Here is a 21,526-nt window from a genome sequence, read left to right on the forward strand (position 1 = left end):
CGCCTGTCGGATTTACAATGGTGGGCGAGTAGTGTTTACCGAGGCCCGGCCCTGCCAGAATCAACAGTCAAGCAAAATAAATGGAGCCTGCCTAGTGTTTCCACAGGAGTAAGGAAATATGGAGCGAGACTTGTGCCTTGCTGTTTCGTAATTAGTACCTAAACATCTCTGTCCTTGGATCCCAGAGCTCACATCCAACGTTTCCCTGAGCTGGATAATATACAGCGGAGCATTAACGTCAAACACGTCTCGCCACGGGGCCTGGCACGTTAGCCTAATCTGTTATTGCAGCCCAAGTTGATCCGCACGTCTCTGGGTCTTGCCCACTCCAGCACTAGGGATGATGGAGGTTGACAGCAAGGCACTGTTGTAGTGTGTAGCTTAGAACTATCACTCTCTGGAAAGCTGCACTGTGTGACCCTCAGTGATCAAGACAACCTATCAGATAGTGCACACAGACACAGCAGTGAGAGTTCTCCCGGGGCCCCGCTTACCACTGTGACTCAACAACCCACATTATCCAGAAGATAAATGAATGCATTTTATGCTACAAGATGGAAATCCATCCATTAGCTCAATCATTTGTGACTAATTTCTCCCATCCCAGAGAATTTTCTGTAATTACTTCTGACAGGACTGTAAAGCGAAGGGGGGGGGGGTGACAACTGAGGCTACACACTGCCAAGGAAGTAGATCAGATGCGGCCGAAGATCGGGATCAGCCCCGTCATCCGGGCCAACTGAGACAGACAGGAACCAGCATCGCCGTGTCATAACAGCAGATCAGGTTTAAAGAGACAGGCCTGGAGGAGACAAGTCCCCGGCTCTCCCTCGCAGGCCAAGGAGGGGAGACGGAGAGGAGAGAGAGAGAGGAGAGAGAGAGAGAGAGGGAGAGAGAGAGAGTATCTGGTTCTCAGCTGGTTTTTCCGCCTCGGCCTGCCCTCAGAGGTTTGACTGACTTGCGGTGCCGTTTGATGGGGATTATCGATCTGCCTGGCGCACGCCTGTGGTTTTCGGCGTAAGACTGACGACCTCACCAGAGAGAGATCCTGGCGCGGCCCCGCTCCGATCGCTGGAAGGACTCAGTGGAGGGATGATGAATTTCAAGGACGCGTCTGTCATGGCCTGAAGTTCTACCTCGTTGATGCCACATTAGCCTTGTTGACCAGATGGCCTGAGATGTCTTCAGTCCATTTTCTAATGAGCAAGACTTCCTCTAGGCTATGTAAAAAGAACGCTTGGTTTGCTTTTTTGGAAAGGAGATGTTACAGTGCACTTCAAATGAATAACCATATCCCCTGAGATTAGAGCCATATGAGTATTTTATGCCATTGGTTCAGAATGTCAGAGATGATTTGAATCTCAGTTGTGGACCCACATCAAGTGGCCTGATTCTTGGTGTGAGTGTAGCAGGATGTAGACGGGACACGTTGCTAATGAAGACGTGAGGTCTGCTCGATGTCAGGTATGGATACCTACCAGCGAGCGAGCGAGCCCAGGGCTCTGTGGTGGGTTCCAATGTATATAACCACTAGTTACATGCGACCACACTCACATCCAGTCGGACGTGTCTGGATCCTCTGCAGCCCTCACACATCCGCGCCGTCGGGAGAGCACTCACTTTATCATTAGTCGTAGTAAATCATCGCTCTGCCTACAGGAAACACACAGCGTTTTACTTTCCAGTCGTAAACCATAAAACCTGTCTTTAACACGAGTTATGATGGTTGGAGACAGAGAGGACGTCCAAAAGCAGAACCAGACATGGCGGGCATCCCTCACATCGCCTGGCATCCGCAGGCGGGCATGGTCGCGCTGCAATTTTCCATCCTAAAGCTGAAATGATCTAAATGTCACCAGGATTGTATGTCACTCAACGCAGAACCAGATCTCCAGTAGTATTATGTGACCACTCAGCATTACCAGTCCATTAGCTGTCAATTAACACTCGGCCGATAAAGTTTAAACAGTCCTTCATCTGACAGGAAGAACACATATGGCTCCTTCACGCTTGGCTTCAGGCAAAGATGGGGCCCCTGACCAAATTTTTGAAATTTTATTGCCTGGCTGAAACGTATGGAAAAGGCCTGTTTTGCATGAATATTTGGCACCACTCTGGGCCCTATCCTGTCTTGTGTTCTGCGCTCTCAGTCGCTCTGCAACAGTTTGCCATTTTTGACAGTTGAGATGGTGGGTAATTTGAAACATTGGCATGAAGCTGAGGTCTTTGACAAAGGGTCCTTTTGTTTGTGTGTTTGGTAGCTGTCCATGGTCCTGACACCAGCATTTTCACTGTAATTTCTGTTTTTGGGAAAAGTGGTCAGTATCAGATTGCATAATTTGGACTGGCAGAACTCATTAAATCTGGGCTTTGATGTTGTAGAAATGCACCTCTCTTTACTTAAAGAAATGTATTTTTCTCAACTGTAATATTTTTTCAGTCTGTCAGAAAAATCACATATTCAGCATTTATGAAATGAAACGACAAGCAAGGTCTTCTAATGAAAACTATAATGGAACCACCTGAGATGCTGGTCTGAAAGAGCCCAAGCAGGGACTGGTTTCATTCTTTGGACCATGTCTTCAGAGGAGGTCGACAAAGCACCATTTGGCATGTGTTTCTGCAGTGATGGTCCTAATTACAAATCACTTGCTGGCTGGAAACACAACATGGCACCTTCGACCTTTGTACGTTTTTACTCTTTTTAAAGGCATCAGTTCCACCAACAGTGTAATGGGTGTGTAGGGTTTCTACTCTCCTGGCCTCAGGGCTCCCTAGATATACAGTTAATACAGACTGCTCTGAGTTTGGCCTGCAGGACGAGATCATGTGGGTGGGCCTCCCTACCTCAGTCTGGAACACATAACAGCCACTAGAGACCGCCAAAGTACACATCTAATATAGATAGATGGCATTCTCTCTGTGTCCACAGAGCAGGATAAAGTTGCCACACACGGGCCAGTCAAATTCAGGTCAGTGGTCAGTTTGACCAACATCAGTCTTTCTTTTTCTCTGTTGATCTTAGATTTGTGCTCAACATCCACCCAGAGCCCATTTGACTGATTCCCACAGCAGATCCATGAACAGATCCCTATAAGAACCCCCATGGTCGTGGCCTAGTGAGGTTTGCTATGGATCAGATCAGAGTGGTTCAGAAAGGTCTGGATCTCATGTTGTTTGAGGCCAGAGAGATCCAGCAGAACAGAACACGTACATGAGAACTGCACGTCCGGTTGTTTGGCTCGGCCCAAACGAGAAAACTAGACGGGAAATGGTTCTGGCGTGGGCATTCCCGTGTTAGTGACAGGAGCATCGTGGGTGAGCTTGCAGTCAAATGCGTCCACAGAAGACCAGAGAGGAACATAGAGAGAGATATACAGCCCCTGTGCTATGGGACCCCAGAGGACCACTTCCCGCGTCAGCTGCTGCTTTGAAACATTTGTAGAGGTCAAGTAAACAGTTTGTGTTGTGTTGTGCTGTGTGTGGTTAAGTGTGTGTTTGTTTGTGTGTGTGTGTGTGTGCGTGCATGTGTGTATATGTGCGGCTGTCCGTGTGTGTGAGCATGGGTGTGCGTCACAAACCCCTCAAGCTGGAGCGGTTACCTCTGATTGGCTCTTTTTTTTTGCACCGGCTTTCTGTGGTTGTTGGTTTACTTCATCAAAGTAACATGATTCGACACAGTCATACACTGGAGCTGTACAGCTGATTCATCCTCACTGGTAAAGATGGACAGGGACTCTCCCAAATCAGTCTCATTAGCTCCTGTCTCTCCCATGCGTGCAGGGGGAGAGAGTATGCTAATATCTTTGGGTGCCTGGGTCCCGTCCCCTCCTCCTGGGTTCATTGTTATAATTGCTAGACATGGCTGAGAACGCAGGGAATGTGAACCTGAAACCAGCCCGAGCTTTTTTCCACACAATCTATATTCTGGGAAATCCCGAGAATGTTCCCAATCCGAACCTAAAAAACACATGGAACGGAGGAGCGCTGTGAGTGTGCGCGCGTGTGTATGTGTGTACGTGTGCACACTCGGATTGGCTGTGTTATGTCTTGAAATAATGTAAAACAGGCTCTCTCATTTTCTGTTTCTCTGTCCCATTCTCTCTTCTCTCTCTCCCTCCCTCTCTCCTTCCCTGTGCGTCAGTGAAACCCAGCCATGGCAGCAGTGGCAGCAGCAGGCCCAGCTGAAGAGGGTCCAGTGAAAGTGCTTCCAAAAACAATGTTGATCCAGACACAACGACAGGGCTGAGGATGATACGGCAAGACGTGGGCCTTCCATTAAACACCTATGCAGTATGGAGGTGTTCTGTTCTCAGCACTCATCACAGCGGGCCTCCCGGCCTGACCAATAGAAGAGCACCGAGGCCTGGGGGCGGAGCCAGAGGTATGCATCAGGATAGAATGTCATGAGGACTTGAACATGACATTGAGCTGCAATACACACATACGCACACACACACACACACACACACACACACATACTGTACACACACGCACACACACTTAATGTAGCCTACCTACACACACGCACTGATAATTGTACACGTGAGGCCACAATGAGGGCAATTAAGGTTTAAGTAACAAAAATCCTCTTTAATTCTTAAAACATAAACAAATATACAATCACAATGCCAATTTCACTCACTGTTGTCAGGTTGTTAGTCCCTTTTGGAATAAAAAAAAAAAACCTCTTTGCCTGATGACCTTTTCAGATATGAAACGTACCAGCAAAATCAAATGAAGACTCCATTACATTTCCTGACAAGTGCTGATGAGAGAAGAAGCATAACAAAGACAAAACAAGTAAAGATGAAGTTTATGGGGTAAAGTATATTTCCTGGATAATTTACATGGTTGGTTTATTAAATATCATGGGCAGCATTTTTGATGACAATGTTGTAAGCAAGGTTGTGTCCAAGAGTAAACGTTTTATGCTAGAAACAGAACACAGAACAAACAATAGTTGATGAAGTGAACAAAACAGGATTCCAGTGCTGTGTGGAAGTGTTAACTATGTTGACCTGTAAAACTCACTGGATGTTGGTCAGTAATAGGCACAATCTTTGCTAGACCTTTTGAAAAACTACGCTGTTCATGATGTATGCTGAGGGGATATGGAACTGAAATACATTAAATTGTATGATTCATAGTTTGTATTTTGTTAAGTCACCCTTATGATATAGATCCAATCTGATTTCCATGTCTACCAGAGACTCAATAATACAGGACCTAAATGTCTGGTGATACTTTATCAAAGGAGTCCAGGAAATCCACTACAGAGATTGGAATAGAGGCACTGCATGCAGACCTTAGATGAGAAGCTAGATTTAAGCCTTTGAAAATTGCTATGTTTTTCTCAGCTTTAGAATTGCGTTTAAATTGCCAACATCCACTGAAAATAACATCATGTGAGAGCACAAATAGTGTTTTTAAAATAAATACTGACTGCCTAAAGAGATCAAATTCAACTCCAATATAAATGACATGTTTAGCCAAGTGTTATCCATTGTGTGTGACTCCAGTGGCGTTACAACGGTACCGAGACCCAAACCCACTAACCTACTGGCAGCCAGCCGCTACTGCTGGTAAAAATAAGTCCAAAAGTAAGTGCTTTATGATACAAACATACAAAACGAGCTCTCACACACTGTTTGTTCCCAGTTTGCTGCCAGCAGCTGCATCCAATCACCTCGTACGAAGCATTCTTTTTCAGTTGAACATTTTTTGCATTCTCAAATCTCACAAACTTGTAATTGCAAATTGTAAACATCTTCACTTCACTTGTGTTATACTGTGTATGGTGCCGCTTTGCTAGATTCATCCCAACAGGCTGTAATACTGGACAGTGATAAGAAACAACCCCATATGGTCAAACAGGACACCAAAGCCAGAAACATTGGAAATAAATACAATTTAAATCAATAGGCCAGAAAATATTTTGTCCAAACTGTTCTGACCAGATACTGAATCAACATCAACAACCGTGGAAGCACTCTGTTTAAACTGGGAAATTAAAGAGTTCTTGACATTGTGCTCGTGAGTGTTAGACACTAAGACAAACTTTTTGAAAGTTATCTCTTGCATTTCATCTTGAAACACTAATGAACTCAGGGAATGTAGTTTCTACGCTTGACATTTGATTTATCTGTTGAGCGTCATTGAAAATATAAAGGACACTGAGAATGGACATGTGATTTGGAACCAGCAAAGTGTAATTCCAGTCATAAGGATGTGTTACTGTATTGTATCAATACCTCTTTGTTAAGGTTTGATCTGCTACACTGCAGCGCTCAGCTGCAGCTGCTCAGTCTGTGCTCACCACTAGGAATGGCACAACCGTGATGATCTCAGGGTTATTATGTGAGTCTATAAATCAATGCTGCCACAAAGCTATCCATTTCTTATTCTTCCTGTGCATAAAATATCCATTTGTTCTCTCTCCAAAAGACACTACAATGGATTAAATCTGACAAAATTCACCACTGAATTGTTTTGCTGATTTATAGTATTTAATTTACTACGATAAAGTTTTTTATGGCAAATAGCCAATAGGCACAATAAATGTTATTGCTGTGTGTATTATACCAACAGATAATTCAGAGCCAAGTGATTGTTAATGCATAGGCAAAGACTGGGGTGGCCCGAGGGGTGGTGAAATCTATCTGACTGAAAGTAATTGTGGAAGACACATACCACCATACTCTTTGGAAAACATGTTAAAACTTACAATTCATATTCAAAACATCTTTGGGTAGTATAGAAATTCAACGTCTCACTCTTTAAATTACCTATCAAAACCAATGTTAACTTACTCATTATGCATCAAAAATATTCAGATTACACTTCTACGACTCAAGTTTCAAATACAATACATAATTTATGGCTTTATAAGTTAAAACTCCTTAGAAAACTCCTAATCCACACCATCTTCTTACCCACAATATACAATTTAAATTAATTGATTTAAAATGAGCGTATAGACATTTTAAAGCAAATTTGCCGTTCATACCACCAAAGGTAACATAAGTGTTACTCTCATCACTTGCTACTCAGTGCTTAACCTGCATCTTAATATTGTCGTAGTACAAAAACATGCTCTGCAAAAAGCCTTATAGAAATACATACACTACAAAAGAAGCTGTCTTTTACAAATTATCTGAAGCGTCCCTTAGGTTGTGGAATATCATAAAACTGGAAAAATGTCCCATCCACTTGGGTATAGTAAACCATAATTGTCTTGTGTCTTTCTCATTATTGCTGTGAGAATAACTCCCTTTGTAGTGCCTTGGTCAAAACACATTCCAGGAAGACAAGTTCATACAAGTCTGTTTTCTTTTATCTCAACGTTAGATTTCCGTGGAACAGGAGAGACAGTTTTTTTTTCTTTCCCTTTTATGTTAATCATAACTCAAAACTCTCCCAAAAGGTTTTGTGCTTTAAAACCGTGACATCAGATGACGATTTCTCTCCCCCTTTTCTCCTCTTCCCCCTGACCTCCTCAGTACGGCCTCCAGACAGCCTCGTCCATCCGTCCGCCAGGGTTGAGCACGGTAGGGGAGTTACTGTGGCTCCCGTCCCCCTCCACGCCGCCCTCCGCCTGGCTGGGCAGGTTAGGGTTGACCAGGGAGCTGCCAGTGGAGGCGCTAGTGCAAGGTGGTATCATCCTGGACGGCGAGCGGTCTCCCCCGGGAACCATGGAGAATTGGTACGAGCCGGAGGAGGCTCCGTAGTAGAGATAGGGGGTGCTGCTGGTCTGGAAGGGTCCACTCTGGCTCTGGGTGGAGCCGGGGTAGGGTGGGGGCAGATAGGTGTGGTAGTGGGCGCTGCCCAGCGACATGGCGGAGGTGACCGGGGGTGTGTAGGTGAAGGTGCCGGGGTAGTGCATCCTGGGACTGGAAAAACGACTGTCTGTCAGGGAGGAGAGGCCGGGGAACTGGCGCTCAAACTGCCCAGGGAAGGGGCTCAGGTCAGACGAACCTGCAGACACACACACGCACACACACACACACACACACACACACACACACACACACACATACACACACACACACACACAAACATAGCATATACACAATTAAAATCTTTCTATTCATGATTTATTGTACAGATGATCCTCTGTACATTTAAAATGTATGACTGAGACATGCGGTATGAATGAATGCAGCTTCTTTTAATCACAGACATTAATTATGTAAGTTTGTGACTTAGTGACTTTTTTCTGTCTGTCTCTTGTAAATGCTGCAAACAAAATGCCTCTCGGGGACGATATTGAGTTACTGAATTGTATTGTGGCAGGAAAGCCAAATTTTCGAACACTTTGATCCATTTGAGATAAGATCTCCTTAGACACCATGTTAAAATGTTGAGTCTCGAGTCTTGTTCTAAAACAATTGAACATATGTGTTCGTAATTTTGGCTTTCCTGCTACAATACAATTCAGTAACTCAATATAGTTCCCGAGAGGCAAATCGTTTTCAGCCTTTACAAGACAGACAGAATAAAAAAGGACACATATAATGCCTGTGACAAAAATAAATAAATAAAATAAAATAAAATAAAATAAAATAAAATAAAATAAAATTATATATATATATATATATATATATATATATATATATATATTGGAGACTACTATATAATTGGTATATGCATTGGCTGGGCACCAACTGGTGTATGAGGCATTGATGTTTAGGCATGCAACTGTGTCAATATGTGTTTACATGTCTGCAAATTTATGTGTCTAAGTGTGTGTGTTTGTGTGTGTCCGCATGTTTATGTGTGCCTGTATATGTTTATACCTACAATGTGTATATAAATACATGTGCGTGTATCTGTGCATGTGTGTGCGTGTGTATGTACAGTATGTGTTTGTGTGTGGGTGTGTGTGTATGTACAGTATGTGTTTGTATGTGTGTGTGTGTGTGTGTGCGTGTATGTGTGTGTGCACAGGGGGGGGAATATGTGTGTGTGAATACTGCATGCACATAAAAAGGCAGGGATGAATCAGGAGCAGCACATGTGGAAACACTTTGAGTAGAAACAGTTTCCATGAGATTCATAATGAGGCAGAGCTCAGCTCTGATGTGGCTCCGCTCCTCCTCGCCTTCCATCGGAGAGAGAGAGAGAGAGAGAGAGGATGAGAGGGGATGAGAGAGAGAGTGAGAGAGAGAGAGAAAGAGTGAGAGAAAGAGACAGACAGGGAAAGAAACAGTGACAGAGATAGAAAGAGACAGAGATACCGAGACAGTGACAGAGAGAGAGAGAGAGAGAGAGAGAGAGAGATGAGAGGGGATGAGAGAGAGAGAGTGAGAGAGAGAGAAAGAGTGAGAGAGAGAGAAAGAGTGAGAGAAAGAGACAGACAGGGAAAGAGACAGTGACAGAGATAGAAAGAGACAGAGAAAGAGATACCGAGAGAGACAGAGACAGTGACAGAGAGAGAGAGAGAGAGAGCTGTTCCCTCCCTCCATCCATTCCCTCCCCCTGTTCCCCTCTAAGCTTCATCCCGAAAAAATACCCAGAAACCACTAACTGGCTGTGGCGAGCATCGCGCCGGGCCCAGAGAGTTTAAGGAGAATAGGAGGTACTCCCCTCTCAGTCCCCTCACCCCGCCCCCTCTCGCTGGGGCAGTCCAGCCATAGCGCTCTTATCATAAATCACCAGGCGTCTTCCGTGTCACCATGTCTGGGGCGAGAGAGTCGGGGTGGAGGAGAGTGGGCGGGGGGGGGGGGGGGCGGGGGGGTGTTTATGTGCGGGCGAAATTGCGAAGCCGGGTTTGTCACAAGCGTCAGATAGCATATGCTGTCAATTAGGGCCTTTAAACTTCCTCTCTCCCGCAAGATCTATTCGATTTTCATCGAAATAGTAGGTGATTGTCTCCGGAATAGACAGACTGGTGTGATCTCAGAAGTGTACAGCACTGTTCAATAAACTCCTGACTTCTGCTTTTCACATTTGGACTCGTTTACTGTACAAAGACCTCTGTGATGATGAGCCAGATCAAGCTTCATTAGTTTAAACGAAAGCAGAGCCTACATTGTCAAAATATTTGGAAGTATTTTACAAACCCAAACTTTTGAACTTCACTTCCGAATTTGGTGTTTGACTTGACTGATGAACTTCTCGGGTCAGCTCAGTGATTACCTACAGCAACATTTCTACGCGAGGCCTGTGTTCTCCCAGCAGACCGGGGAAGACGGGCTGTCCTCACATTAACTTCTCTGAAAACCTCTCATCCACTGCAGGACAATTATAGTCAGATGTAGCTACTATAACCTCAGGATATGTCAGACCTACCTCCTACGCCTGTCATTCGAGACCCTTTGTCCTTACACTTAGGAGGCATTAAGAGCTATAGGTGTGTGTGCGTGAGTGTGTGCGCGGGCGTGTCTGTGTGAGAGAGAGCGAGCATGTGTGCGCGCGTGTGTGTGCGCGCGCGCGCGTGTGTCGCTTAGAGAACAAAGCCCGACGCTCCCGGGATGAAAGCGGGCGGGAAAGACCAAACTAATCAGAGCTGACAAGGCAGCTGGCAGAGTTTCAAACCCACTCCGATGCACAGTCACACCAAGGCGGCTCTTAATCGTTCCCCCTCGCCCCGGGGAAGTAGGTGTAGCACACTAACACAAAGAGAGAGGGAGAGGGGGAGAGAGAGAGAGAGAGAGAGAGAAAAAATCACCTGGCGCTGGGTCAAACAGGTGTATGGAGCAGAAAACTTGTCTGGCCGCATTTAGGGCTTTTAAACGAGCGTTCGCGTCGGGGGGGAAAAGATGGGAGACAAATTAGCGCACAGATGCCGCTGCTACAGTATGGGTGAGGACCGGCCACTACGGGTACCCAGCATGCCTTGTGAGAGTCGCCTATCGCTATAAAGGCACTTTATTCGTCCGTCACGAGCCTGTTATTATGTTCGGGCCTGTTATTACCCATGCTCCCCGGGAATGGGATCAAAGGCTTGGATCGAGGAAAAAAAAGGAAACAATTGTTTTTTCCACCGTTTAAAAAAAGCCCTCCAAACCTCTAGAGGGACTCGCCCCACTGCTCACGCTCATCCCAGAATTAGCTAATGGCAACTTGTTTAAGCAAATAGGTTTCTGACAGACTGTAAATATATATTTACATCTGTGAACGTTTCCCATTGGCAGGTCCTTTTAGACCGAAGGAAATGTAAAAGCAACAGGCCTCTCGGAACAGCTCTCTGAGGTCGGAGTTCATGAAGCGAGGAGGCAGTGGCGCGGGCGACGGAGGAGGCGATGTTGGCCGGACGCCAGGCGAGGCGGGGGTACAGGGCAGGTGTTAGTGCGGTGCGGGTGCAGGGGGGGGGGGGTGTTTACCTGGAAGTCTCCGGGGCACGTCGCTGATGGCGGGCAGGCCTGTGGCCCGGCTGGAGGAGAGGGGCGTGGTGGAGTGGACGGAGGGGGAGGCCATGGGGCTCAGGTAGGACGGATAGGGCTGCTCGTAGGACCAGGGAGGAGAGGACTGGGACTGTCGCGGGTCTGAGGGAGAGAGAGAGAGAGAGAGAGAGAGAGAGAGAGAGAGAGAGAGAGGGGGAAAGAAGGCAGAGTTACAAAGGAGCTAAAGTAATGTGCCTCGTTGCTGGGGAACGCTGAGGGATTTTTTTTTGTTGTGCTGCTTAATTCAAAATTCCTGCCCAAGCGACTGAAATGGATAGTCTATGAGGATTGCGCAAGGAGTTGCCAGTGTCTCATTCCACTGGTGGCGCTTCTCTGGCTTTGTTTTCTGAGGTAAGTCTCAATTGAGCAACATCCTCATTATCGTCATGACACATCTAATGTTTGGCTAAGCAGAGAAGATCTTCCTGTTTGCCTGTTAAGCTGGAGGACTGAGAGCGTCCCTGGCGCATGCCCAAGACAAACACACACTGGAGGCGACGCACACTTTCATACACTCTTCTGCACGCATATTACCTTTCAACGCTCATTAACACGGACGACCAAAACAGCAAGACGGAAGATTACCTACATAGTGTTGGGTTATTATAATGTGTTCCATAGTCAATTTAGCAGAGGATACAATAGTTTTCACATATTTACAAACACTGGCCCATAAGTCCGTCGTCGGATGTTGACTCCCAAGTTCCATCTCAAAATATTTACAGAGAAGCTGCAGATACAAGCAACACATGTCCACTCAAGCCTCCACACGATGCTACTCTACCCTTCAACCACCCGCAAACACTGAAAGCAAAGTTCAGAGTGTAAAAGATAGATGTCGCTCATTTTGGAGTGCACCTAACAGATCGGAGCAGCATGGAGGCGCCAGCAGTCGTTACGGCTGGGTCAGGTAACACGGGATGAGGCGTGAGAGATGGCGTTACCGGTGCGTAGGTCGGTAGAGACAGATGATCTCACCTCCCCTACTATCTCATAGCATGACCACTGGGGACCATTAGAATGTACAGGACCCACAGTGCACACTGGGGGTGTGACATTTCACCTTACTTAACGAGACCGCCGCTTCCCTGCTCAGGCTCATTCAATAAATATACCTGTACCATTGAGAGTTCAAAGGGGCAGAGATCTCCATGACGATCGTCTTACGAAATCAGGGCCCACATTTTCTGGTGCAGAGCAAAGAGCGTATGATAAAGGGGGAAGAAGCTAAAAAAAAAAAATGGCGTAGAAATACTGTGTAGAAAAGAATACTGTTTATGTCCTGCAGTCACACCCCGTCCTGGTTGGTTGTATCCTGAAGTCTCCCCTGGTATCTGACCTGGTTGGTATATCGTTCAGTCACACCCAATATCTGACCTGGTTACCTCAACGCAGGGCGAGAGGTAATGTTTTCGATGGTGTGTGTGTGTTTGTTTGTTCATCTGTTAGCAGGATTACACAAAAATGACTAGACTGATTGTCCCGAAACTTGGTGGAAGGGTATAGCATGGGCCAACTTAGAACCCGTTACATTTTGGGATCGGCGGATCTGAATCACGGGACAGTCCATGAGCTGTTTCTTGGTTTGTTTGTTTGTTTGTTTGTTGGTTAGCAGGATTACGCAAAAACTACCAGACCAATTTTCATGAAACTCTGTGGAGGGGTGTAGCATAGATCAACTAACATCCCACAAAATTCTGGAGCGGATCTGAATCACAGGGCGGGTCCACGAGCCGCCCAAACACGGCCGGGCCGACCATTCACCACCATTCATCTTTTGGACTAGGATTACGCAAAATTACCAGATGAAACTCGGTGGAGGGGAACAGCATGGGCCAATTTAGAGCACATTCAATTTTGGAGTGGATCTGAATCACAGGGTGGGTCCATGAGCCGCCCAACCATGGACAGCCATTCACCTCCATTCATTTTTCGGACTTTTCTGAAAAATTCATTGTCAATAGGGGGAATTGAAACGGCCATATCTCGAAATGGGAAGGTCACAAAGACACAGGGTTTGGACTGACATAAAGCTCTCGACCTAACGAATGCAGCAATACCAAAACATGTCCTGCTCACACGCACATACATGCTCACGTCGCGTCTGTGCTGTCTGGGCACCATTTCTAGTTGGTACTGTATATGTCCTGCAGTCACACACAATATTTGACCTGATTGGTATATGTCCTGCAGTCTCACCTGGTAGGTATATGTACTGGAGTCTCACCTGGTATCTGACCTGGTTGCTATATGTCCTGGAGTCTCACCTGGTATCTGACCTGGTTGCTATATGTCCTGGAGTCTCACCTGGTATCTGACCTGGTTGCTATATGTCCTGAGGTCGCACCTGGTACCTGACCTGACTGGCATATATCCTGCAGTCTCACCTGGTATCTGAGTCTGGCCCTGGGGGTTGAAGGAGTTGGGTCCAGCGTTGAGGGCCGGCCGGGGGGGTTGTGTGGGCACGGCGACCCTCATGGTGGTCTGGCGGATTCTCTCCAGCTCGCTGAGGCGGTCTGAGAACAGACCCGTCTTAGGAGGGTCCTCCAGCTTCTGACGGTGCCCTGCGGAGTCCAACACACACCAGCCGTCAGCGCGCTCTGAGCCACACCTCATCAACAGTCACTGCTTAGAGCTGCTGTCAGCTATATTTACAATGGTCTCAAGAACTGACACTCATAGGCCAGTTATCATATGAACTATATGCATTAAGGAAACTATTTTCAACGGTATATAGCAACGGCCCTACAGCAAAATACTGTACTTCCAGGTCAAGCAAAACCTCATCTTACAATCACTATTCAGGCTACCCTGTCCTATGTTTGGTTTTCAGCGCAGTGTTGGTAAAGAGCTACTGCTGGGTTGCGTCTTCCTGCACAGTGACTGACAGGTGTGTCGTGTGAGCCGACCAGCTCTGTCAACACGGCCTGTGCTGTCCTGTTACCGCTCAGAGGATCTGTGTCCTGAGAGGCAGAGCTGCCCGTCAGGACTGGGATGCTGCATCCTGTTAGCAAGACAAAGACGTGGATCTCCGCCGTTTACTCGGCATCATCCGTTGCCGGTGCGAGAAAACGCATTCCTCAGGTAAACATTGACTTTCCCCATGCCACATCTGCACACCCATCTCCAGACAACCCATTCTGCTACTGGGATCTAAAACCCTCTGGCTGTATTCTTATGGCCTCCGACCGTCCAACAAAAACACCAGGTACCGCGTACCTCTGTTTCACTTTTCAATCTTTGACAGCATGCTTTTCGTAAACTTTACCCCCCAGAGACCCCTAATGTGAACCCCTTGGCCCAAAATCACTACGGTATTTACTGTACATACGGTAGATGTTAGACCAGGCCATTACAATGAGGCCCAGAGGTGCAAGCAGGTCTGGCTTGACAAAGAGGGAGAAAAAAGAGAGAAGCTCATGCAGTCCATTTTCCCCCTGAAACAGGTCTGTCTGTCTGTATGTCTGTATGTCTATCTGTCTGGCTGTCTGTCTGGCTATTTGGTCCCACACCGGTTCCTGTGTAAAGGTAGAAGAGTAAATATCGACTAGAGAAGACAGAGAAACTCCTACTAGGGCTGGCGGAGAGCCAGCTGGCACGGCCAGCGCCAGGCAGCTCCCTCAGAATCCTGCCCAACCGGCCCGCTGCACTGAGCTGGAAACAAAAGTCTGGCACAAGGCTAGCACAAGGCTAGCACTACTGTATGTGTGTATGGAGAGACAGGAGAGGAGGGGAGGGGAACAAAGGGATGAGGAGAACCAGCGCAGAGAGCAGGTAAGGGGAGATGATGATGAGGACGACGCTGATGATGATGAGGAATGCTTTTGAGGCTATACGCCTCCTGGGGATCAACGATCGAGAGCGTTTGACATTTTCCTCAGCTTGTCTTTAAATGTCACAGAAGTACGACACTGCGTGAGGATTCGCAACCTCTAATGCCATGAGCTTTTGGCACGTTGGTATATTACTCCCTGCACTCTAAAATGGCAAGCCCAGCCCCGAGGGCCACAGCGTAACGTCCTCAAATAACAGAGCACACTTTAATAATAAACATAATTCGGCTAGATAATTAATGCATTTCAACGTATATGCCATCGGACTCGTGGATAATTTGTGCCTTTTACTGGCATTCCTCATTTCTCTGAGCAGACCGTTCCCAGTCAATCATAACATTTCCATTCGTAACGGACCAAGTTTCTCTTTAAACCAGTGATGGGACACAGTGAGGCTTTGTACACTACCGTCTCCTAGAGATGGGTATAAATAGTATGGGGACGGCGGGAGTCTGGAGCGGGGGGAGGACGGGGGGGGACACAGTGGCGAGACATGGGGGAGGGCGGGGGACGGGGAGGACCCTGATGAACAGTAAATCTAGAGCTAGGGTTGGGCCTCCGGTGTGCTGGCCGGGCCTCGCCCGCAACAGCGCAGGGCTGCAGAGTCCTCCTCCGGAGCGCAGCAAATGGTAAAGTGGTTAGAGGGGACCCGTGGAGGTCTTCTATCATGTTGGAGTGCTGATGGATTCTGGGACACCGCGCTCTCGGTCCTGAAACGTACGGTTGGTCAGATCCGGTGTGCTTTTACTCCGGGACCACATGCAACAGCACGTAAAGACCAGACTACTTTTAGAACGTCCGTATCAAGTCTTTCCATAAGATTTGACACATAGATTTGAATCTCGACAGCGGCAGTTTAGAACTTTTAACGTTCCGAACTGGCAGCCATGAAAACGAACAAATTTCTGTTTAACAAATGTTGTTCAAACCATCCCAGCTGTTGTGAGCCCGGCTTAAAGGTGGAGCGTCTATGTATCCATAATGCTACCAGATCATTCCACAGGACTTTTTAGATGCTGTTTCATCGAACACCCCCAGGTCGGAAGCTCATATGCGGGGGAGTGACAGTTGTTTTCTCCCACTGGCCGGACACTAGGCAACAGCTCTTGAAGTACGGATCACGTAACCACGGGCGACCGTATCTGGATTGGCCGAGAGTGAGGGGAACGCATGCATTTTGTACAGGAATGTGAGATGCCAACCACCACTACATTGAGGTCCAATTTACTACTGACAACACCCAAGCCTCAGGGTCCATTAGTCTGGTGGCCTTGACAGTAAATACAGTTTTTCATGACTTAATTACATATTTTAGAGGACATCTGTTGCCAAACACAAGGCGTCTCAGCTGTTTTATCGGAACGTTCTAGCAGGGCGTTGGAATGAGCCGGGGTATTTAAAGAGCGGGAAGGCGGATGATTTCAGCACTGGAGGGAAAGTCCCTGAGATTCCCGTCGTCCCTGTGAAAACAGCAGAGATTTTTCGATAGCGTCTGCCACTTCCCTGCCCAACCAGCAGCCGGAAACGCGGACAGATTCGGACCAGATGTTAACGCGCAAACGCACGGGGGGGCGTGCGTGCTCGTACACACACGTACGCACACACACCCACACACACACACACATTAATTAGCTGACATCTCCAGAGATAACATCGGACACGCACTGATCCCAGAACAGCAGTACTTGAAGCAGACAGATAATCTATCCACTCCACTGATCTGAAAACAGACTGAGAGCAAGGAGGGTAAACAGTGTGTAAGTCCTAAGTAATTCATGCCAGGTGGAGATGTGATCTGGGGGCCTGAACACCGCGGTCCCTGATGGATGAGGAGGCGCGGTGTGCCCCTCCTGCTGCACAGACTGAGAACACCAGCCTGAAACGCAATAGCTCTCCCGAACCAGGCGACCGGGCCGCCTCTACAGATGAGCTATTTAGTACTTCTCTCTGGTTGACTGGGGTTGCGTAAGGGAAAACATTTCAATAAATGCCGAATAAATGGAAGACTGATAAATGAAGCGTTGCGTCACACCCCGAGCCCCCTGGTCAACCTTTTTTATGATTATGGTGTGACCCGTGATTAATATCTCCGCCGATGATTTAAGAGCCACACACACCCCCCTGGAATATCAGATGAATTAGACGGTCTGTGTGTCCGTCAGTCACCTCCGGCTGGAGCGGCCAGTAAAGTGCATGAATGAATACATTCGTCTCTATTTCACTTTTTATATGGCGCTTTCACAGTGGCCATGTTGTTTTTGTGAGAAGTCAGAAACAATGAATTATTTCAGGTGGCAGTCTGAAGCTGGCAGAGCGTGGAGAGGGTGGGGAGAGCGCAGAGTGGGAGAGAGCCAGACGACCGTCTACCATGGGGGTCCGCAGAAGTGGAGAGAGAGAGCAGGGGAGAGGAGGGAGGGAACGAGGGAGAGGGGGGAAGAGAGAGAGAGAGAGAGAGAGAGAGAGAGAGAGAGAGCCAGGCAGTCGTGGAGAGCTGCCAGCCGTCTGTGTGGTCCATGCGTTCCAGCCCTGAGGAAGCAAGCCAGGCCGGGAAAGGGCACACACACATACACACACAAACGCGCGCACACATTCACACACACACACACACACACACACACACACACACACACACACACACACACACACACACACACATGCTGTACTGTACGTACATATGCACACACACGCATGCACAAACACATACTGTACTCACACATGCTGTACTGTACGTATATACACACACACACACACACACACACACACAGGCATGCACACACAAACACACACACACACACACTCAGGCTACCAGAACCTGAGTCTCAGACAGGCTCCCTCATCACCTTCGCGCTCAGATGAGTGTTTTAATTGAGAACAGAGAGAGTAAATCTCTCAGAGATGTTTGGTACCGTGCTGCTCTGGTCTCTTGACGCCTCAGACCTGTAGACTGGGCTCAGTCCATCTCAGACCTGTAGACTGGCTCAGTCCATCTCAGACCTGTAGAGAGCTGGCTCAGTCCATCTCAGACCTGTAGAGAACTGGCTCAGTCCATCTCAGACCTGTAGACTGGCTCAGTCCATCTCAGACCTGTAAACTGGCTCAGTCCATCTCAGACCTGTAGACTGGCTCAGTCCATCTCAGACCTGTAGACTGGGCTCAGTCCATCTCAGACCTGTAGACTGGCTCAGTCCATCTCAGACCTGTAGACTGGCTCAGTCCATCTCAGACCTGTAGAGAACTGGCTCAGTCCATCTCAGACCTGTAGACTGGCTCAGTCCATCTCAGACCTGTAGACTGGCTCAGTCCATCTCAGACCTGTAGAGAGCTGGCTCAGTCCATCTCAGACCTGTAGACTGGCTCAGTCCATCTCAGACCTGTAGACTGGCTCAGTCCATCTCAGACCTGTAGACTGGCTCAGTCCATCTCAGACCTGTAGAGAACTGGCTCAGTCCATCTCAGACCTGTAGACTGGCTCAGTCCATCTCAGACCTGTAGACTGGCTCAGTCCATCTCAGACCTGTAGACTGGCTCAGTCCATCTCAGACCTGTAGAGAACTGGCTCAGTCCATCTCAGAACCCCTCATGCCTTTGTTTTGCCTTGGCATCCTCTCATGGAACCTCATAAGACAGTCGTCTGACAGCCTCCGGATTGCCTTGCTCTCTCTCTCTCTCTCTCTCTCTCTCTCTCTCTCATTTTCTCTCTTTTCTTCTCGCTCTTTCATTCTTTTCTTCCCTGGAGTTCAGGCGAGTTTTATTTGTCGGGCTCCCATTGTTAAGGCATGCTCTGAATAAGCCTGCAGCTTCAGCAGATACTGTACTGTCTATGTGTGTGTGTGTGTGTGTGTGTGTGTGTGTGTGTGTGTGTGTGTGTAAAGAAAGGAGGGACCGAGGCCTTTTTAGAGACAAACAACCCCAGCATGTGTTGACATGGGACCTCTGTTTAAAGTTGGTATTGGATTGCTCAGTTCCTGATGCCAGTCAGGCTGCAAAACATCATGACAGACATAATGGCTCATACACAGTACACAGCACAGTATATGCTATGCAAAGGCCAGGTCGTTTTCCCAGAGCAGAATAAACTTCACTTCTGATTTCAGAGGAAAATAGACCACATAAAGGATCATATTAACACACGATACCGAGGTTCTCATACTGTATGCCATATAAGAGTGTTTATTTTCGATCTCTGATAACAAAACACTCTATAAAACGTAGATGGTTTGCGTGGGGACGCCCGAGTGTCTAACAGCAAGAGCGCGTGAGTGTGCGAATCGGAACGGAACGGAGCTCGGCTTGGCAGATCGGCCTGTCGAACCGCTAATACCGTCTCCAGCCCCCTGAGCCACCCGGCTCACACAGCATTGAGAGAGCTGGCTTGTTAACACCCTGACCAAAACTAGACCAAAACCAGCCCCGGCCCCTGGAGAATACCACGGCCTGAGCCAAGAGCAGAGGGGGGTCTGACCACTAACCTCGACCCCCCCCCCCCCCCACACACACACACACACACACTGACATATACTGTATGCGATACACCGCACAACATACATATATCATGCCACAGTTGCTTCTGTCATCTCCAATGTTTGGCTGTCATTAATTCAGCATGAATGGAAAAAAGAGTCATTTTGACAGAAGGGCTTGTTTCGCGTTGACAATTATCACTCGGGAAATCCAGTCCTAGTCGAACCCAGAAACTAAGAGGAGACAGAGAGCCACCTATAAAAGCATGTTGGTTTAACCAACCCCTCCCAGTCTATTAGTTAAAATGACATTTAATGAGACCTATTAGCACTGCCCCAAACCAGCACTGCTGCTAAACCAGACTAATGACGCCAATAACACACACACGCATGTGCGCACGCACACGCGCACACACACACACTCTTCTGGGTGAAGTGGCAAACCACAAGGCAACCAAGAACTGTCATCCCATTAAGCACAATGGCAGCCACAGAAACCGAGTTAGTCTTCCGCTAATAACACATAACACAGTGACCAGAGGGACCTGACACACCAGCCAGCCACCATGCCGCCCCACTCTCACTGGTGGGACCTGACAAACCACTCACCATGCCTCCCCACTCTCACTGGTGGGACCTGACAAACCACTCACCATGCCGCCCCACTCTCACTGGTGGGACCTGACAAACCACTCACCATGCCGCCCCACTCTCACTGGTGGGACCTGACAAACCACTCACCATGCCGCCCCACTCTCACTGGTGGGACCTGACAAACCACTCACTATGCCGCCCCACTCTCACTGGTGGGACCTGACAAACCACTCACATGCCACCCCACTCTCACTGTACAGGCCATTACAGCAGACATGGGTACAGTCATAGCAGATAGATACAGTACGAAACACTGTAGGCCTCTGACAGGACCATCCAGACCCAGACTGTCTCTTTCCAACACTGGAGACTCGGCATGGAGATTCCAATTGTATGGGACTCATATGGCAGCCAGAAGGCCGCAACAAATACATAAACAAATTAATAACACACTTCCTGACTGACACCATCTTCCACTGCAAGCAAGACGAGGAGAGAAGTTAACGAGAACCCGAAAAACAACAACAAAAAAAGCTACATGTGGAGCAGGGGTCTCTAATGAGACCAATAACGGTTGTCTTTCTCAAAGAACCAAATGATTGGTGTTCTTCAAAAAAATAAATGTACCATCCTATGTACAAATCAGAATTATAGGATGGTGTGTGTGTGTATGTGTGTGTGCTGTGTGCTGTGTGTGCATGCATGCGTGTGTGTGTGTGAGCGAGAGAGAGAGAGAGAGAGAGAGAGAGAGAGAGAGAGAGAGTGCGTGGGTGTGTGTGTGAGAGAGAGAGAGTGTGTGGGTGTGAGTGTGTGTGTGTGTGTGAGAGAGAGAGAGTGAGTGTGGGAGTGTGTGTGTGTGTGTGTGTGAGAGAGAGAGAGAGAGAGAGAGAGAGAGAGAGAGAAAGAGTGTGTGGGTGTGAGTGTATGTGTGTGTGTGTGTGTGTGTGTGTGTGAGAGAGAGAGAGAGAGAGGGAGAGAGAGAGAGAGAGAGTGCGTGGGTGTGTGTGCGTGTGTGAGAGAGAGAGAGAGTGTGTGAGTGTATGTGTGTGTGTGTGAGAGATAGAGAGAGAGAGAGAGTGTGTGGGTGTGTGTGCGTGTGTGAGAGAGAGAGAGAGTGTGTGGGTGTGAGTGTGTGTGTGTGTGCGTCTGGAGCTAAGACAGCCCAGTGTTCTCCTCCTTGTCTGCCCCCCTCCCAGGCCCAGTGAACCAGGGGGCCTCCTAATTACCCACTCATTTAACACAAAATGGAGGC

General features: G+C 47.8%; 1 protein-coding gene across 2 annotated transcripts in view; it reads right to left on the reverse strand.

Annotated features, from left to right (window-relative positions):
• Nucleotides 1-7,498: 7,498 nt before the first annotated feature.
• The window catches only part of runx2b (RUNX family transcription factor 2b), a gene marked incomplete at both ends in the record, with an annotated part of 39,204 nt that continues 25,176 nt past the window's right edge, over nucleotides 7,499-21,526 (reverse strand). Inside the window, 3 exons of one of the 2 annotated variants that reach the window (XM_084439288.1) lie at nucleotides 7,499-7,977; nucleotides 11,328-11,489; nucleotides 13,775-13,951. In XM_084439288.1, coding sequence (XP_084295414.1) covers nucleotides 7,499-7,977; nucleotides 11,328-11,489; nucleotides 13,775-13,951 — 818 coding nt within the window. Of the gene's footprint in view, nucleotides 7,978-11,297; nucleotides 11,490-13,774; nucleotides 13,952-21,526 lie in introns of both variants that reach the window. The other variant, XM_084439287.1, reaches the window with a different exon arrangement.

The sequence above is a fragment of the Borostomias antarcticus genome, assembly GCF_949987555.1.
Source record: "Borostomias antarcticus genome assembly, chromosome: 6".
In the NCBI taxonomy this organism is placed as follows: Eukaryota; Metazoa; Chordata; class Actinopteri; order Stomiiformes; family Stomiidae; genus Borostomias; species Borostomias antarcticus.